Source organism: Argentina silus (assembly GCF_951799395.1).
Source record: "Argentina silus genome assembly, chromosome: Y".
In the NCBI taxonomy this organism is placed as follows: domain Eukaryota; kingdom Metazoa; phylum Chordata; class Actinopteri; order Argentiniformes; family Argentinidae; genus Argentina; species Argentina silus.
The window spans coordinates 1,395,001-1,414,099 of record NC_139654.1 but is presented as its reverse complement, the minus strand read 5'-3'; the positions used below and the strand labels follow the sequence as shown (position 1 = coordinate 1,414,099).

At 43.0% G+C, this 19,099-nt stretch overlaps 2 protein-coding genes across 2 annotated transcripts in view; both read left to right on the top strand.

The window, feature by feature from the left end:
* Positions 1-2,897: 2,897 nt before the first annotated feature.
* Positions 2,898-4,902, top strand: LOC310823707 (stonustoxin subunit beta-like; the record flags this gene model as incomplete). The annotated part of the gene is made up of 4 exons (XM_083696561.1): positions 2,898-3,076; positions 3,268-3,441; positions 3,557-3,603; positions 4,191-4,902. Coding segments are annotated over 4 exons (960 nt in total), but the record flags the coding sequence as incomplete, so codon positions are not given.
* A 9,686-nt stretch (positions 4,903-14,588) lies between these two features.
* LOC310823706 (tripartite motif-containing protein 16-like) overlaps positions 14,589-19,099 on the top strand; it is a 31,445-nt gene continuing 26,934 nt past the window's right edge. The window contains exons 1-3 of the mRNA XM_083696560.1: positions 14,589-14,810; positions 18,093-18,220; positions 18,593-18,677. The gene's annotated coding sequence lies outside the window, so the exon portion shown is untranslated. The remainder of the gene's footprint in view (positions 14,811-18,092; positions 18,221-18,592; positions 18,678-19,099) is intronic.

Genomic DNA, 19,099 nt, shown 5'->3' with positions numbered 1-19,099 from the left:
GGCCTGTTGTAGTTTAGACTTCACTACCCATATGGCCTGCTGTAGTTCAGACTTCACTACCCATAAGGCCTGTTGTAGTTTAGACTTCACTACCCATAAGGCCTGTTGTAGTTTAGATTAGATTCAACTTTATTGTCATTGTGCAGAGTACAAGTACAGAGACAACGAAATGCAGTTAGCAGAAAAGTGCAGTGTGAGCAGTATATACAGGTAGTTCAGTATATGCGCAGTATAGTAGTACAGTGTAAGCAGTATATGAATAATTGTTGTTATTACAGTACATGATATTGGTTCCGCCCTATGCTGTTGTACCCGGACTGAGGGACCGCAGGTAAAACCTACAATGCTTGAATGTACAGATGCACGTCGTGGAATAAAGCCAGTAAAAGAAACCCTGCCCGTTCATTCCTAGTTAGGAATACAAATAAAATAATAAAACACAAACATAACAGTAGTGAGAGTCGATGTGGATGTTATCTTGAGCCGAACTCTCAGCCCACCTCGGCGATGTTTGCGCGCCGCCATCTTGGTACACGCCCTCCCTGCGTGATTGGTGGATTTGGTAGCAGGCTAGGTTGAGTCGCTCAGACGCTGCCTTTTGATTGGTCGATTCGCACGTCCGTCTTCTTCGCTACACGTGTTGTCGGTATTTACAATCATTTCAGTGACAGTGACATGCGCGCGACGCATGCGCGCCGCCATCTTGGTTTTGATATCCAGTGGAGTATGTTCCATGTTAACGTAGTAGGGTTATCCAATGGAGTAGGCTGCATGCTAACGTTGCATTCATAGCCGGTGGAGTATGCTAAATGCTATTGTTGTATTCTTATCCAGTGAAGTAGGCTACATGCTAATATTAGCACTGCATCGCGCGCATGTCACTGAAATGTTTGTCAATACCGACAACACGTGTGGCGAAGAAGACGGACGTGCGAATCGACCAATCAAAAGGCAGCGTCTGAGCGACTCAACCTAGCATGCTACCAAATCCACCAATCACGCAGGGAGGGCGTGTACCAAGATGGCGGCGCGCATACATCGCGAAGCCCGCTGAATTAGTGGTTATTTGCGTGTTTATTTCAAGTATTCTCGCTAAAAACAGTTTAGCGTCCATATCGTACAGCCGACGACAACTTCTGGACATCGGCTCCGGCATTCCAGACATCTTTTATCGACGCAATACCCTGAGATTAGAGCAAAACAGCGGGACCAGCTGACTCCGCTACACCGACCGGGATGGAAAACCCAGCCGAGGGAGCCGAGGTGGGCTGAGAGCTCGGCTCAAGATAACATCCACATCGACTCTCACTACCTCGTCTTTTCTCCTCACCGATGTTCCTTCCCTGGATGAGACAAGATGGATGAACTGCGGCTGCGGATCCCCCCCCCCCCCCCCCCCACACACACACACACACACACACACACACACACACACACACATGGATGACGGACTGCAACATGATGGTTCTCACGGAAACCTGGCCCAACAGCGAGGTGTGGTGGGAGGGGGGGCTGCTCTGTCTTCACTCTCTGAATATGTTTGCCCTCCTCAAATCCTGACCCACCTGGCCTTAGATCAGCTCATGGGACTCCACAATACTGCACTAACCCAATAGCAAGCAAATACATGATACCAGACGTAGGAATCCAGTCACGACAAATGCATCCATGGTTGCTTGCTCCCCTGTTGAGAGCAACTATAACTCTCACTTATGCATTCTTATCATAATGCACCACAGTGATCTTTTGGCTGCATGTAGCTGCTCTCTGCTGGACTGGGGAGTCCACCCTGTCAACTACAGACACTGAGGTGAGATCTCAGACTATTCTTGTTGTCAGACACGTCATTACTAAGTGTCTGTTACATTATCAATGATACTCTTGTTGCTCTGCAAGGCTCAATGATTGAGACAGACAATGTCCATTATTTTCCAATCAATTCCTATATCATGGTTCTGTGTGTGTGTGTGTGTGTGTGTGTGTGTGTGTGTGTGTCTGTGTCTGTGTCTGTGTGTGTGTGTGTGTGTGTGTGTGGTTAGGTGTGGGGGCACTCTCTCAATAACCTTTCTTTCCTCAATTCCTCACCTATCTGGCCTGAGATCTGCTGATGGGGCTACACAACCCAATAGCAATCAAATATACCAGACTGAGAAATACATTGACTACAAACATGCCTGTGATTGGCTTGAATAATGAATTCTTATCATAATGCACCTCAGTGATCGTTTGGCAACATGTATTTATTTGTATTCCTCATTCAGGCTGAATGGATGTCACCTCACAGAGAGATGCTGTGAAGCGTTGGCCTCAGCTCTCAGCTCAGACTCCTGCCACCTGAGAGAGCTGGACTTCAGTAATAATGATCTAGGTGACGGGGGGGAGAAGCTGCTCTCTGCTGGACTGGGGAGTCCACACTGTCAACTACAGACACTGAGGTGAGGTCTGAGATCATTCCTGAGTGTCTGTTACATTATCATTCTATGGAATCAATGATACTTTCAGAAAAAGGCTCAATAATTGAGACAGACAAAGGACATTATCTTCCAATCAATTACTATATAGTGTGTGTGTGTGTGTGTGTGTGTGTGTGTGTGTGTGTGTGTGTGTGTGTGTGTGCGCGCGCGTGTGCGCAGTGGCAGAGGGGGCTGCTCTGTCTTCACTGTCTCAATAACTTTACTTTCCTCAAATCCAGACCCACCTGGCCTTAGATCAGCTCATGGGACTCCACAATACTGCACTAACCCAATAGCTAGCAAATACATCATACCAGACGTAGAAATCCAGTCACTACAAATGTATCCATGGTTGCTTGCTCCCCTGTTGAGAGCAACTATAACTCTCACTCATGAATTCTTGCACCACAGTGATCGTTTGGATGTATTTATTTGTATTCCTCATTCAGGCTGAATGGATGTCACCTCACAGAGAGATGCTGTGAAGCGTTGGCCTCAGCTCTCAGCTCAGACTCCTGCCACCTGAGAGAGCTGGACCTCAGTAATAATGATCTAGGTGACGGGGGGGTGAAGCTGCTCTCTGCTGGACTGGGGAGTCCACACTGTCAACTACAGACACTGAGGTGAGGTCTTTTGGGGTGCAGAAGCATGAGTATCTCGGGCCATTATAACACACTAGTTTGAATGTTCTTCACTTGAATACAATGTTTCTAGCCTTTCAACTGCTAAATGAAGAGGATTTAAAGCTGCACATGTACATTAGAGAGGAATAATCAGATTCTTGATATCAGATGGAGTGACACTATTTCCCCAGGTTGTCATTCTGTGGAGTCCCAGAGGAAGGCTGTGTTTCTCTGGCTTCAGCTCTGAGGTCTAATCCCTCCCACCTGAGAGAGCTGGACCTCAGCTACAATCACCCAGGAGACTCAGGACTGGCGCTGCTCTCTGCTGTACAGAAAGATCCACTCTGTAAACTACAGACACTCAGGTAAAGGCTGAATATGTGGCTGGACGTATCAATGAGATTAATGCACTGTATCTATTTTCCACATGATTGTGAGTGTGTCATTCAACCTCTGTGGGTTCTTCTGTGGTTGATATAGTGTGGACCATGGTGGAGAGTGCAGGCTCAAACCTGGGCTGATCAAATGTAAGTCACCAATGCTGTAGAGAATAGGACTGTGATATTAGATTAGATTAGATTAGATTAGATTCAACTTTATTGTCATTGTGCAGAGTACAAGTACAGAGACAACGAAATGCAGTTAGCGTCTAACCAGAAGTGCAAAATAGCAGAAAGTGCAATGAACAGTGTTTGCAGGTAGTGCAATATATGATCAGTAGTAGTGCAGTATAATATAGCAGTGCAGTATAGCAGTATATGAGTACAGTAGCATTATAGCAGAATAAATAGTTACAGTATGAACAGTGTAGCAGCATATGAGCTGTATGGGTAATGCAGTCTTGCAGTCTAGCAGTATATATGTATTAACAGTAGCATGAGGTAGATAGCAGAATAAATATAAATTTTACTCAAGAACCAGGGTACAGCAGAGTTCAAACAGAGCACCAGTATTTTATTCATATGTAAATCTAAAATATTAGTAAATGTGAATTAGTTGTATCCCTTGTAAAACATTTTAAATTAATAAGTAATATTTTGTGAAAAAAAGAATGTTACCATAACAAGTTATTCAATTGTATTGATTTGATGATTATTATTGTCCTCTCAATCAGATGCCTGTGAGCTCACACTGGACCCAAACACAGCAGACAGACGCCTCTCTCTGTCTGAGGAGAACAGAAAGGTGACACGGGGGAGAAAGAAGCAGCTGTATCCTGATCACCCAGAGAGATTTGACTACTGGGACCAAGTGCTGTGTAGAGAGGGTCTGACTGGGCGCCGTTACTGGGAGGTAGAGTGGAGTGGGAGAGAGGCTGGTATAGGAGTGACATATAAAGGAATCAGCAAGAGAGGATGGGATGTTGACTGTGTGTTGGGAAACAATGACAAGTCCTGGAGTCTGAGCTGCTTTGGTAACAGTTACTCCACCAGTCACAATAATAATAGCACTGTCATACCTGTCCCCTCCTCTGGCTCCCACAGAGTAGGAGTGTATCTGGACTGGCCGGCCGGCACTCTGTCCTTCTACAGGGTCTCCTCTGACACACGGACCCTCCTGCACACATTCCACTCCACATTCACTGAGCCCCTCTACCCAGGGTTTAGGCTTTGGAGCGATGGCTGTTCAGTGACCCTGTGGAAACTAGTCTCAGGGAGATCACACTGTATGTAGTGTTTAGGGCTACAGCCGTTGATGAGAACCAGATGGTTATTTGCTCATTGTGAAATGTGTGAAAAAGTGCAATAGACTGACAAAGCAGAAGTAGGAAATGCAACTGATAGTGAAACAATCCAGATGAATGATTAGATGATCAAATCAGACTGATGATGCACTCTGAGAATAACACAGGAGAGAGTGCCTGTATGTATATAAGAGTTGGTTAGATTGGGTGTTTGAGTTGTGATGCTGGATCACGTTGCTGTGTGTAAGATAGCAGGGAGTGGATGTGAAGACAGCTCTCCTTCTCTGTCAGTACAACATGGACATGTTCTGTAATTCACTTTCCATTGATTCCTTCACCTGTCTATCTATCCAACGTACATGTTGTTCCTTCTCCTGTGTGTGTGTGTGTGTGTGTGTGTGTGTGTGTGTGTGTGTGTGTGTGTGTGTGTGTGTGGTCAGAGAGGATGAGGGGAGACACATTTAACTGTGTAATTGTATTGATCATTTCCTGTACTTGTAACATTCAAGCCTCTGTTGTTTTATATTGATTGTTACATTCCTTTACAGTTCAGTCTTCTTCTAGTTGGTACTGTCGGCCATCATGCTTTATGTTAACATGTATAGTTTATTTCCCTCTTCTATTCTCCCATGGACCAACCACAACTCACAAACCTCATTTCCCCCAAGTGCCTCTGTGTTTTGGTAGTAATGACAGTAACTCTCACCTTCTGCCTCCTCCTTCTCATTCTGATGAAGGCAGCACTAGTCTACTAGCCTGAACTAACCCTGGAGTCAAGTTCCTTCATTTACTACAATGATGATGATGATGATGATGATGATGTCCATATAAACAAAGTGTTTGTGAAACAAAGAGCCGTCTGACCTCATGTTGACTCTCCACATGTCAGAGAGGCATGTCTTGTTTGCATGTACACCAGAAATAATACACAATATACCATAATGGACTGGAAATGCCGTGTGAAAAGATAGAATCATGTGTAAATAAATAAAATAACCTGGAAGATAAAATTGATCACGTTTATTTATTTTTGCCATCAATCCTCACACAATACCCCTGTAAAGATGTCCATTGTACACAGAGGCAGACGCAGTGGTGAGGGAAAGGTCCTGTTTATTTATCAAGTTCCTAATTTTCAGCCCTCCAAAACCAAACACTCGGCGACTTTCCAGTCGCCGTCCTTTCTCTCGAACGCAGAGACACACACATCTTAAACCATCTAGTCAACGAGGCTTCATTTGCAACAGGTGTGCAACGGAGCCTCGCTGACGTAACCCTGGCCACGGTCCTGTAGCTCCCTCTACAGGCCGAACGCTGCATGTCCCCCCACAACCCCATAATGACAAAGGGAAAACAAGTTTTTAAACATTTTGAAATACAGAAATATCTCATGTACAGAATCATTCAGACCCTTTGCTATGAGACTTTGCTAAAATTTGCTAAAAAGCAAAAATGTCTTAAACAAGTCACTGAACAAGTTGAATTGAGTCTGAGTACAAGGATAGTTGTAACTATTATCCTTGATTTAAGATGGACTCAATTCAACTTGTTGAGTGACTTGTTGACAACATTTGTGCATTTGATAAAAGAAGAAAACAAGTTGTTTGGGTTTGTTTTTTCTCTGCTGAAGAAATGTGTGTTGGTTGTGAGTAGCTTGGTGGTGTAATGGTAGGAGACATACTACATGATAAATTATTTAGTGATCTTATCCATAACCACTGCTGTACACTGTTCTGGAAGGGCGGTGGGGGGGGCAATCCTTGAAATCCCCTCCCCCACTTTTTTTTTTTTAAACATCTTTTTATTGGTGAAAAGCACAATGAACACAGCGCCAGGTTTACATCACCATTTTTCTTTCCTTTTACATTTTCTTTTCCCCCGCCTACCCCACCACCCCTCCCAACCTCACGACAACAACAACAAAGACAACAACAAAATACATCACATTTAAAAGAAAAATAAGTCAATAAAATGTTTTAATAAAATAACAAAACGAATTAAAGCAAAACAAAAACTAGAAAACCTCTGGTTCAGCCTGTCAAAATATGGTCATGTGGCCAAGGAGCACATTGGGCAGGAGTCAGCCGCAGGCCAACACCATCATACAGAGACATAGGTACTCAGTCCGAAGGAAGAACAGGTAAGCCATTAAAGTAGGAGACAAAGGGTTGCCACTTTTTTAAGAATCGCTCGCCAGACCCTCCAAGTGTGAACTCGATATTTTCTAAATGCAAAAAAGACATCAAATCTGTCAGCCAAGCAGAGAATGAGGGGGGAGTAGGCGACTTCCAGGTCAGGAGTATTGGCTTGGCTAGCACCGATGCGAAAGCAATCATGTCAACCTTGTTGGAGTTGCAAGGGAGGGGTTCAGCAGACACACCGAAAATAGCCAGTAACGGGCAAGGTTGTCCACAATTTTTCAGCAATGTCGAGAATACACCAAAGATCGAAGACCAATATGTTTCAAGCTTTGGGCAAGACCAGAACATATGTGAGAGGTCTGCCTGTAGACTTCCACAATGATCACATTTGGGATCAGAGTCAGGGTAAATGTCATGTAGTCTGGATTTACTGAAATGAGCTCTATGCACCACCTTTAGCTGGATCAGACTAAGTTGAGCACAGGATGATGAAGAATTCACCATGTCCAATGCCACCTCCCACCAGTCCTCCGTCAGCTCCACACCCAGTTCCTCCTCCCATCGGGACTTTGACTTGGAGACTGTGTCAGCATTCAAAGACATGGTGTTTTGAAATACCAGATATAAACCGCCTCTGAGTAGGAGAGAGCTTAAAAAGGCTCTCCCATAAAGATTCTTGGGGGGGCTGGTATAAAGGCAGAGTGGGAGATAGCACCTGAGCCAACCCCTAGTACATAGTACAGCGTAGAGCTCTACGGACACCATGAGTTCACAGATACAGTAGCCAGAGGCAACAAGAGGAGAGAGAGGGAAAAGAAGAAGAAAACAAAAACCCTGAACAACCAACTAACACACAATGAAGACAACAGAACACAGATAACCATCCTAGGTGAATGATTAGATGATCAAATCAGACTGATGATGAACTCTGAGAATAACACAGGAGAGAGTGTCTGTATGTACATAAGAGTTGGTTAGATTGGTTGTTTGAGTTGTGATGCTGGATTACGTTGTTGTGTGTAAGATAGTATGGTCAATTTCTATAGAAAATAAAGATTCCTAATTCTACAAAGGAAAGGTAGAGAGAGAATTAAGAGCAGGATGGCCAGTGATTGATTTGTGAAGGGAGAGTAGTGGAGATGTTTATACAGGTTACATACAGAACTGTCTTCACCAATAGGAGGGGAAACCAGGCCGCGACGCGATGTAGGAGACGAATGATATTGGTGATATAAGTGATTTGTATTTGAGGGAGGTAACCTAGATTTGAAAGTATAAATGGCGGTCTGAAAGGACAACGAAAAACCCCTTTGCAAACGTGTTTACTTTTATTACTTGTGAATAAAAGTCTCTGAATAAACCATCAGCTCTAGTCTTTGCCATTTTTTATGTTCAAGTTGCAATCACAGTCAATCACACTGTTACTGTATGAACTAGCTACAGTCAACCACACTGCTACTGTATGAACTAGCTATAGTCAATCACACTCCTACTGTATAAACTAGCTTCAGTCAATCACAATGCTACTGTATGAAATAGCTACAGTCAATCACACTGCTACTGTATGAAATAGCTACAGTCAATCACAATGTTACTGTATGAAATAGCTACAGTCAATCACACTGCTACTGTATGAAATAGCTACAGTCAATCACACTGCTACTGTATAAACTAGCTTCAGTCAATCACAATGCTACTGTATGAAATAGCTACAGTCAATCACACTGCTACTGTATGAAATAGCTACAGTCAATCACACTCCTACTGTATAAACTAGCTTCAGTCAATCACAATGCTACTGTATGAAATAGCTACAGTCAATCACACTGCTACTGTATAAACTAGCTTCAGTCAATCACAATGCTACTGTATGAACTAGCTACAGTCAATCACACTGCTACTGTATGAACTAGCTACAGTCAATCACACTGCTACAGTCAATCACAATGCTACTGTATGAACTAGCTACAGTCAATCACACTGCTACAGTCAATCACACTGCTACTGTGTGAACTAGCTACAGTCAATCACACTGCTACTGTATGAAATAGCTACAGTCAATCACACTGCTACTGTATAAACTAGCTTCAGTCAATCACAATGCTACTGTATGAACTAGCTACAGTCAATCACACTGCTACTGTGTTTACTAGCTACAGTCAATCACACTGCTACTGTATAAACTAGCTACAGTCAATCACACTGCTACTGTATGAACTAGCTACAGTCAATCACACTGCATCTGTATGAACTAGCTACAGTCAATCACACTGCTACTGTATAAACTAGCTACAGTCAATCACACTGCTACTGTATGAACTAGCTACAGTCAATCACACTGCTACTATATGAAATAGCTACAGTCCCAATGCTACTGTATGAACTAGCTACAGTCAATCACACTGCTTCTGTATGAACTAGCTACAATCAATCACACTGCTACTGTATGAAATAGCTACAGTCCCAATGCTACTGTATGAACTAGCTACAGTCAATCACACTGCTTCTGTATGAACTAGCTACAATCAATCACACTGCTACTGTATGAAATAGCTACAGTCCCAATGCTACACTATATGAACTAGCTACAGTCAATCACACTGCTACTGTATGAACTAGCTACAGTCAACCACATTGCTACTGTATGAACTAGCTACATCAATCACACTTCATCTGTAGGAACTAGCTAAAGTCAATCACACTGCTACTGTATAAACTAGCTACAGTCAATCACACTGCTACTGTATGAACTAGCTACAGTCAATCACACTGCTACTGTCTGAAATAGCTACAGTCCCAATGCTACACTATATGAACTAGCTACAGTCAATCACACTGCTACTGTATGAACTAGCTACATTCCCAATGCTGCACTATATGAACTAGCTACAGCCAATCACACTGCTACTGTATGAACTAGCTACATTCCCAATGCTGCACTATATGAACTAGCTACAGCCAATCACACTGCTACTGTATGAACTAGCTACAGTCAATCACACTGCTACTGTATGAACTAGCTACAGTCAACCACACTGCTCCTGTATCAACTAGCTACAGTCCCAATGATACACTATATTAACTAGCGACTGTAGCTATTTCATACAGAGGCAGTGTGACTGACTATCATACTACTGTATGAACTAGCGACAGTCAATCACACTGCTACTGTATGAACTAGCTACAGTCAATCACACTGCTACAGTCAATCACAATGCTACTGTATGAACTAGCTACAGTCAATCACACTGCTACAGTCAATCACACTGCTACTGTGTGAACTAGCTACAGTCAATCACACTGCTACTGTATGAAATAGCTACAGTCAATCACACTGCTACTGTATAAACTAGCTTCAGTCAATCACAATGCTACTGTATGAACTAGCTACAGTCAATCACACTGCTACTGTGTTTACTAGCTACAGTCAATCACACTGCTACTGTATAAACTAGCTACAGTCAATCACACTGCTACTGTATGAACTAGCTACAGTCAATCACACTGCTACTGTCTGAAATAGCTACAGTCCCAATGCTACACTATATGAACTAGCTACAGTCAATCACACTGCTACTGTGTTTACTAGCTACAGTCAATCACACTGCTACTGTATAAACTAGCTACAGTCAATCACACTGCTACTGTATGAACTAGCTACAGTCAATCACACTGCATCTGTATGAACTAGCTACAGTCAATCACACTGCTACTGTATAAACTAGCTACAGTCAATCACACTGCTACTATATGAAATAGCTACAGTCCCAATGCTACTGTATGAACTAGCTACAGTCAATCACACTGCTACTGTATGAACTAGCTACAGTCAACCACACTGCTACTGTATCAACTAGCTACAGTCCCAATGATACACTATATTAACTAGCGACTGTAGCTATTTCATACAGTAGCAGTGTGACTGACTATCGCTAGAACTAGCTACAATTACATGACTACTGTATGAACTAGCTACAGTCAATCACACTGCTACTGTATGAACTAGCTACAGGCATTCACAATGCTACTGTATGAACTAGCTACAGTCAATCACACTGCTACTGTATGAAATAGCTACAGTCATTCACAATGATACTGTATAAACTAGCTACAGTCAATCACACTGCTACTGTATGAACTAGCTACAGTCAATCACACTGCTACTGTATGAACTAGCTAAAATCAATCACACTGCTACTGTATGAAATAGCTACAGTCCCAATGCTACACTATATGAACTAGCTACAGTCAATCACATTGCTACTGTATGAACTAGCTACAGTCCCAATGATACACTATATTAACTTGCGACTGTAGGTATTTCATACAGTAGCAGTGTGACTGACTATCGCTAGAACTAGCTACAATTACATGACTACTGTATGAACTAGCTACAGTCAATCACACTGCTACTGTATAAACTAGCTTCAGTCAATCACAATGCTACTGTATGAACTAGCTACAGTCAATCACACTGCTACTGTATGAATTAGCTACAGTCCCAATGCTACTGCATGAACTAGCTACAGTCAATCACACTGCTACTGTATGAAATAGCTACAGTCAATCACACTGCTACTGTATGAACTAGCTACAGTCAATCACAATGCTACTATATGAACTAGCTACAGTCAATCACACTGCTACTGTATGAACTAGCTACATTCCCAATGCTACTGTATGAACTATCTACAGTCAATCACACTGTTACTGTATGAACTCGCTACAGTCAGTCACACTGTTACTGTATGAACTAGCTACAGTCAATCACACTGGTACTGTATGAACTAGCTACAGTCAATCACACTGCTACTGTATGACTAGCAACAGTCAATCACAATGCTACTGTATGAACTAGCTACTGTCCCAATGCTACACTATATTAACTAGCGACTGTAGCTATTTCATACAGTAGCAGTGTGACTGACTATCGCTAGAACTAGCTACAATTACATGACTACTGCATGAACTAGCTACAGTCAATCACACTGCTACTGTATGAAATAGCTACAGTCAATCACACTGCTACTGTATGAACTAGCTACAGTCAATCACACTGCTACTGTATGAACTAGCTACAGTCAATCACAATGCTACTATATGAACTAGCTACAGTCAATCACACTGCTACTGTATGAACTAGCTACATTCCCAATGCTACTGTATGAACTATCTACAGTCAATCACACTGTTACTGTATGAACTACCTACAGTCAATCACACTGTTACTGTATGAACTAGCTACAGTCAATCACACTGGTACTGTATGAACTAGCTACAGTCAATCACACTGCTACTGTATGACTAGCTACAGTCAATCACAATGCTACTGTATGAACTAGCTACTGTCCCAATGCTACACTACATAAACTAGCTACAGTTAATCACACTGCTACTGTATGAACTAGCTACAGTCAACCACACTGCTACTGTATCAACTAGCTACAGTCCCAATGATACACTAGCGACTGTAGCTTTTTCATACAGTAGCAGTGTGACTGACTATCGCTAGAACTAGCTACAATCACATGACTACTGTATGAACTAACAACAGTCAATCACACTGCTACTGTATGAACTAGTTACAGTCAATCACACTGCTACTGTATAAACCAGCTACAGTCAATCACACTGCTACTGTATGAATTAGCTACCGTCCCAATGCTACACTATATGAACTAGCTACAGTCAATCACACTGCTACTGTATGAACTAGTTACAGTCAATCACACTGCTACTGTATCAACTAGCTACAGTCAATCAAACTGCTATTGTATGAATTAGCTACAGTCCCAATGCTACTGTATCAACTAGCTACAGTCAATCACACTGCTACTGTATGAATTAGCTACAGTCAATCACATTGCTACTGTATAAACTAGCTACAGTCAATCACACTGCTACTGTATAAACTAGCTACAGTCAATCACACTGCTACTGTATGAACTAGCTACAGTCAATCACACTGCTACTGTATGAACTAGCTACAGTCAATCACACTGCTATTGTATGAATTAGCTACAGTCCCAATGCTACTGTATCAACTAGCTACAGTCAATCACACTGCTACTGTATGAATTAGCTACAGTCCCAATGCTACTGTATGAACTAGCTACAGTCAATCACATTGCTACTGTATAAACTAGCTACAGTCAATCACACTGCTACTGTATGAACTAGCTACAGTCAATCACACTGCTACTGTATGAACTAGCTACAGTCAATCACACTGCTATTGTCTTACGTGTCTCCAACATGTCTCACTTGTCTCGTACTTGTGTCACTTATTGTCTTGTCATTGCACTACTGCTTATTTGTATTATGTGTATTTTGTATGCTGCATTGTCATGGAATCAAGCCTAAGAATTTTACTCCCTGCACTTGTGTATGGGACGCAATAAACTTGAAACTTGTAACAGTAATGCCTTTTTTGTTGTAACTACCTGCTTGATAGTCAATATTTTAGATTACGGTCTCTAGCGGTTGTGAATGAACATTGTCAGCAACGACACACTGACTTATATTTGTGAGGTAGTTCAAGAACCACTGACAAGCATTCTGATCCAAATCTATTTAAGACAGTCGACTCACTAACAGTGAATGATCCACTGGATCAAAAGCTTTTGATAGATCATTAAACAAGGCAGCACAATGCTGCTTTTTATCAAGGGCACAGACAATATCATTGATTACAAAGAATGTTGCTGAAATAATCCTGTCTCCTGGTCTAAAGCCTGATTGAAATGCTTAGTTTAGACTTCACTACCCATAAGGCCTGCTGTAGTTTAGACTTCACTACCCATAAGGCCTGCTGTAGTTTAGACTTTACTACCCATAAGGCCTGCTGTAGTTCAGACTTCACTACCCATAAGGCCTGCTGTAGTTTAGACTTCACTACCCATAAGGCCTGTTGTAGTTTAGACTTCACTACCCATATGGCCTGCTGTAGTTCAGACTTCACTACCCATAAGGCCTGTTGTAGTTTAGACTTCACTACCCATAAGGCCTGTTGTAGTTTAGATTAGATTAAACTTTATTGTCATTGTGCAGAGTACAAGTACAGAGACAACGAAATGCAGTTAGCAGAAAAGTGCAGTGTGAACAGTATATACAGGTAGTTCAGTATATGCGCAGTATAGTAGTACAGTGTAAGCAGTATATGAATAATTGTTGTTATTATAGTACATGATATTGGTTCCGCCCTATGCTGTTGTACCCGGACTGAGGGACCGCAGGTAAAACCTACAATGCTTGAATGTACAGATGCACGTCGTGGAATAAAGCCAGTAAAAGAAACCCTGCCCGTTCATTCCTAGTGAGGAATACAAATAAAACACAAACATAACAGTAGTGAGAGTCGATGTGGAGTTATCTTGAGCCGAGCTCTCAGCCCACCTCGGCGATGTATGCGCGCCGCCATCTTGGTACACGCCCTCCCTGCGTGATTGGTGGATTTGGTAGCAGGCTAGGTTGAGTCGCTCAGACGCTGCCTTTTGATTGGTCTATTCGCACGTCCGTCTTCGTCGCTACACGTGTTGTCGGTATTGACAAACATTTCAGTGACATGCGCGCGATGTCCAAGATGGCGGCGCGCATGCATCGCGAAGCCCGCTGTCTCTCCAGAGTTTGCGAATTAGTGGCTATTTGCGTGTTTATTTCAAGTATTCTCGCTAAAAACAGTTTAGCGTCCATATCGTACAGCCGACGACAACTTCTGGACATCGGTTCCGGCATTCCAGACATCTTTTATCGACGCAATACCCTGAGATTAGAGCAGAACAGCGGGACCAGCTGACTCCGCTACACCGACCGGGATGGAAAACCCAGCCGAGGGAGCCGAGGTGGGCTGAGAGCTCGGCTCGAGATGACTCAGGGTGGGTATAAACCCTGAACACCATAGATTAAATAGGTAGGTATGAACCCTGAACACCATAGATTAAATAGGTAGGTATGAACCCTGAACACCATAGATTAAATAGGTAGGTATGAACCCTGAACACCATAGATTAAATAGGTAGGTATGAACCCTGAACACCATAGATTAAATAGGTAGGTATAAACCCTGAACACCATAGATTAAATAGGTAGGTATGAACCCTGAACACCATAGATTAAATAGGTAGGTATAAACCCTGAACACCATAGATTAAATAGGTAGGTATGAACCCTGAACACCATAGATTAAATAGGTAGGTATGAACCCTGAACACCATAGATTAAATAGGTAGGTATGAACCCTGAACACCATAGATTAAATAGGTAGGTATGAACCCTGAACACCATAGATTAAATAGGTAGGTATGAACCCTGAACACCATAGATTAAATAGGTGGGTATGAACCCTGAACACCATAGATTAAATAGGTAGGTATGAACCCTGAACACCATAGATTAAATAGGTAGGTATGAACCCTGAACACCATAGATTAAATAGGTAGGTATGAACCCTGAACACCATAGATTAAATAGGTAGGTATGAACCCTGAACACCATAGATTAAATAGGTAGGTATGAACCCTGAACACCATAGATTAAATAGGTAGGTATGAACCCTGAACACCATAGATTAAATAGGTAGGTATGAACCCTGAACACCATAGATTAAATAGGTAGGTATGAACCCTGAACACCATAGATTAAATAGGTAGGTATGAACCCTGAACACCATAGATTAAATAGGTAGGTATAAACCCTGAACACCATAGATTAAATAGGTAGGTATGAACCCTGAACACCATAGATTAAATAGAGAGAGTATGTCTGTGCTATAATGTATACAGTCAATAAAAACGGTTCCACATAGAATGAAGTTCGAGGCAAAAAGGGTTCTACCTAAACAGAAAGTGCCCAAAAAAAGGATCCATAATGGTGACAAAAAGGGTTCATAGTTGCTATGGCCCCAGTATAGTTACTATGGCTCAGTATAGTTGCTATGGCCCCAGTATAGTTGCTATGGCCCCAGTATAGTTACTATGGCCCCAGTATAGTTACTATGGCTCAGTATAGTTGCTATGGCCCCAGTATAGTTGCTATGGCCCCAGTATAGTTGCTATGGCCCCAGTATAGTTACTATGGCTCAGTATAGTTGCTATGGCCCCAGTATAGTTGCTATGGCCCCAGTATAGTTGTTATGGCCCCAGTATAGTTGCTATGGCCCCAGTATAGTTGCTATGGCCCCAGTATAGTTACTATGGCTCAGTATAGTGGCTATGGCCCCAGTATAGTTACTATGGCTCAGTATAGTTGCTATGGCCCCAGTATAGTTGCTATGGCCCCAGTATAGTTGTTATGGCCCCAGTATAGTTGCTATGGCCCCAGTATAGTTGCTATGGCCCCAGTATAGTTGATATGCCCCCAGTATAGTTGCTATGGCCCCAGTATAGTTGTTATGGCCCCAGTATAGTTGCTATGGCCCCAGTATAGTTGTTATGGCCCCAGTATAGTTGTTATGGCCCCAGTATAGTTGCTATAGCCCCAGTATAGTTGCTATGGCCCCAGTATAGTTGCTATAGCCCCAGTATAGTTGCTATGGCCCCAGTATAGTTGCTATGGCCTCAGTATAGTTGCTATGGCCCCAGTATAGTTACTATGGCTCAGTATAGTGGCTATGGCCCCAGTATAGTTACTATGGCTCAGTATAGTTGCTATGGCCCCAGTATAGTTGCTATGGCCCCAGTATAGTTACTATGGCCCCAGTATAGTTACTATGGCTCAGTATAGTTGCTATGGCCCCAGTATAGTTGCTATGGCCCCAGTATAGTTGCTATGGCCCCAGTATAGTTACTATGGCTCAGTATAGTTGCTATGGCCCCAGTATAGTTGCTATGGCCCCAGTATAGTTGTTATGGCCCCAGTATAGTTGCTATGGCCCCAGTATAGTTGCTATGGCCCCAGTATAGTTACTATGGCTCAGTATAGTGGCTATGGCCCCAGTATAGTTGCTATGGCCCCAGTATAGTTGCTATGGCCCCAGTATAGTTGTTATGGCCCCAGTATAGTTGCTATGGCCCCAGTATAGTTGCTATGGCCCCAGTATAGTTGATATGCCCCCAGTATAGTTGCTATGGCCCCAGTATAGTTGTTATGGCCCCAGTATAGTTGCTATGGCCCCAGTATAGTTGTTATGGCCCCAGTATAGTTGTTATGGCCCCAGTATAGTTGCTATAGCCCCAGTATAGTTGCTATGGCCCCAGTATAGTTGCTATAGCCCCAGTATAGTTGCTATGGCCCCAGTATAGTTGCTATGGCCTCAGTATAGTTGCTATGGCCCCAGTATAGTTACTATGGCTCAGTATAGTGGCTATGGCCCCAGTATAGTTACTATGGCTCAGTATAGTTGCTATGGCCCCAGTATAGTTGCTATGGCCCCAGTATAGTTGTTATGGCCCCAGTATAGTTGCTATGGCCCCAGTATAGTTGCTATGGCCCCAGTATAGTTGATATGCCCCCAGTATAGTTGCTATGGCCCCAGTATAGTTGTTATGGCCCCAGTATAGTTGCTATGGCCCCAGTATAGTTGTTATGGCCCCAGTATAGTTGCTATGGCCCCAGTATAGTTGCTATAGCCCCAGTATAGTTGCTATGGCCCCAGTATAGTTGCTATAGCCCCAGTATAGTTGCTATGGCCCCAGTATAGTTGCTATGGCCTCAGTATAGTTGCTATGGCTCCAGTATAGTTGCTATGGCCGTACTCTGCTGTATTGGGACCTGAACCTTGATCCTCAGTGCCGAAGTCTGAGAAGACTGAGACATGTAAAAGTACTGGCAGAAGGAGACACGCCTCAAGACTCACACACCACCTGCACTCCCGTGTGTGTGTGTGTGTGTGTGTGTGTGTGTGTGTGTGTGTCAGAGTGTTTGTGATTGAGCCCAGCCCTATGCTGTATGTTCTCTCCACGGCAAACTCCAATGTTTATTATTTTGCAGATTATTCCAATAATACAACACCCAGGTCGTAAATGAGTGTGTCTGTGTGTGTGTTTGTGTGTGTGTGTGTGTGTGTACATGTGTACTTGTGTACGTGTGTGTGCTTGTAAGATATTGCGTATATGTGTGAGCTAAAAGAGTGTGTGTGTGTGTGTGTGTGTGTGTTATTACATTTTCTACTTACTAACAATCTTTTGTGGAAGAATTGAACTGCTGTGGGACATTTAAACACTGTCAAAAAACTGCTTTGGCTTTGTCTGAACAGGTCCGAATACCAACTGGAGGTGCTGCATCAGAACAAGTACAAACTAGTTCATCCAGAGGAGAGCTGCATCAGTGAGGAGCCAGACAGAGAGCAGAGCTGAGCACTGAGGTGGGAGACAGATCACAACCGTAAGTTGATGTTTTTCATTGTTTTTCACCGTCTAATATGATTAGGATGAACTCACATGCCTTTGTGTCGCGTCACAGAATGATGGAACCCTAAAATAGTACGCTAGCCAACTGTTTGTGACCAGCCTGTTAAGGAAGCCTCAACCTGGTTTTGTCCAGCTGACTGTGATCTAGTAGGTTCAACTACATGAGGCCCTAGATAATAATAGATAATAATGACTGTGTCTAGACTAGTCAACAGTCTTTACACAGGTCACTATTGACCAACCAGCAGAGCTGTAAGACTGACAGACAGACTGTGTGAGTGTTGAATACTCTCCTCTGTGAAGAGTCAATCAGTTGGTTTACTGTATGTTTTGTTTTTTCTAATAGAGTCCATGCTCTCTGCCATTTTGCTACACACGACCAGACTGAGCAGCAGAGTGTCAGAGATAAGTTTTGAAAAAACGTAAGTTCTGTAAGTTTTGTTTTCCTAGAAGTGTTTGTGCTTGTGGGCGTGAAAACGTCCTTGTTCTGTGTCTCTGTAACTGTCGGGGAGTGGTGTGTGTGTGTGTGTGTGTGTGTGTGTGTGTGTGTGTGTGTGTGTGTGTGTGTGTGTGTGTGTGTGTGTGTGTGTGTGTGTGCATGTATGTGTGTGTGTGTGTGTGTGTGTGTGTGTGCATGTATGTGTGTGTGAGAGTAATGCTCCACCCTACATTCCTCTCAGCTCCCTCCCACACACACCTCATCAGGTTGCCACACAGTGTGTGTGTGTGTGTGTATGTGTGTAAGGGAGCGTTCTTCCCCCCCCCCTCCCTCTCCTCCTTCTCTCCCTCCCTCCTTCCCTCTCTCTCTCTCTCTTTGTCTCTCTCTTTCTCCTCCCCTCCCTCCTTCCCTCCT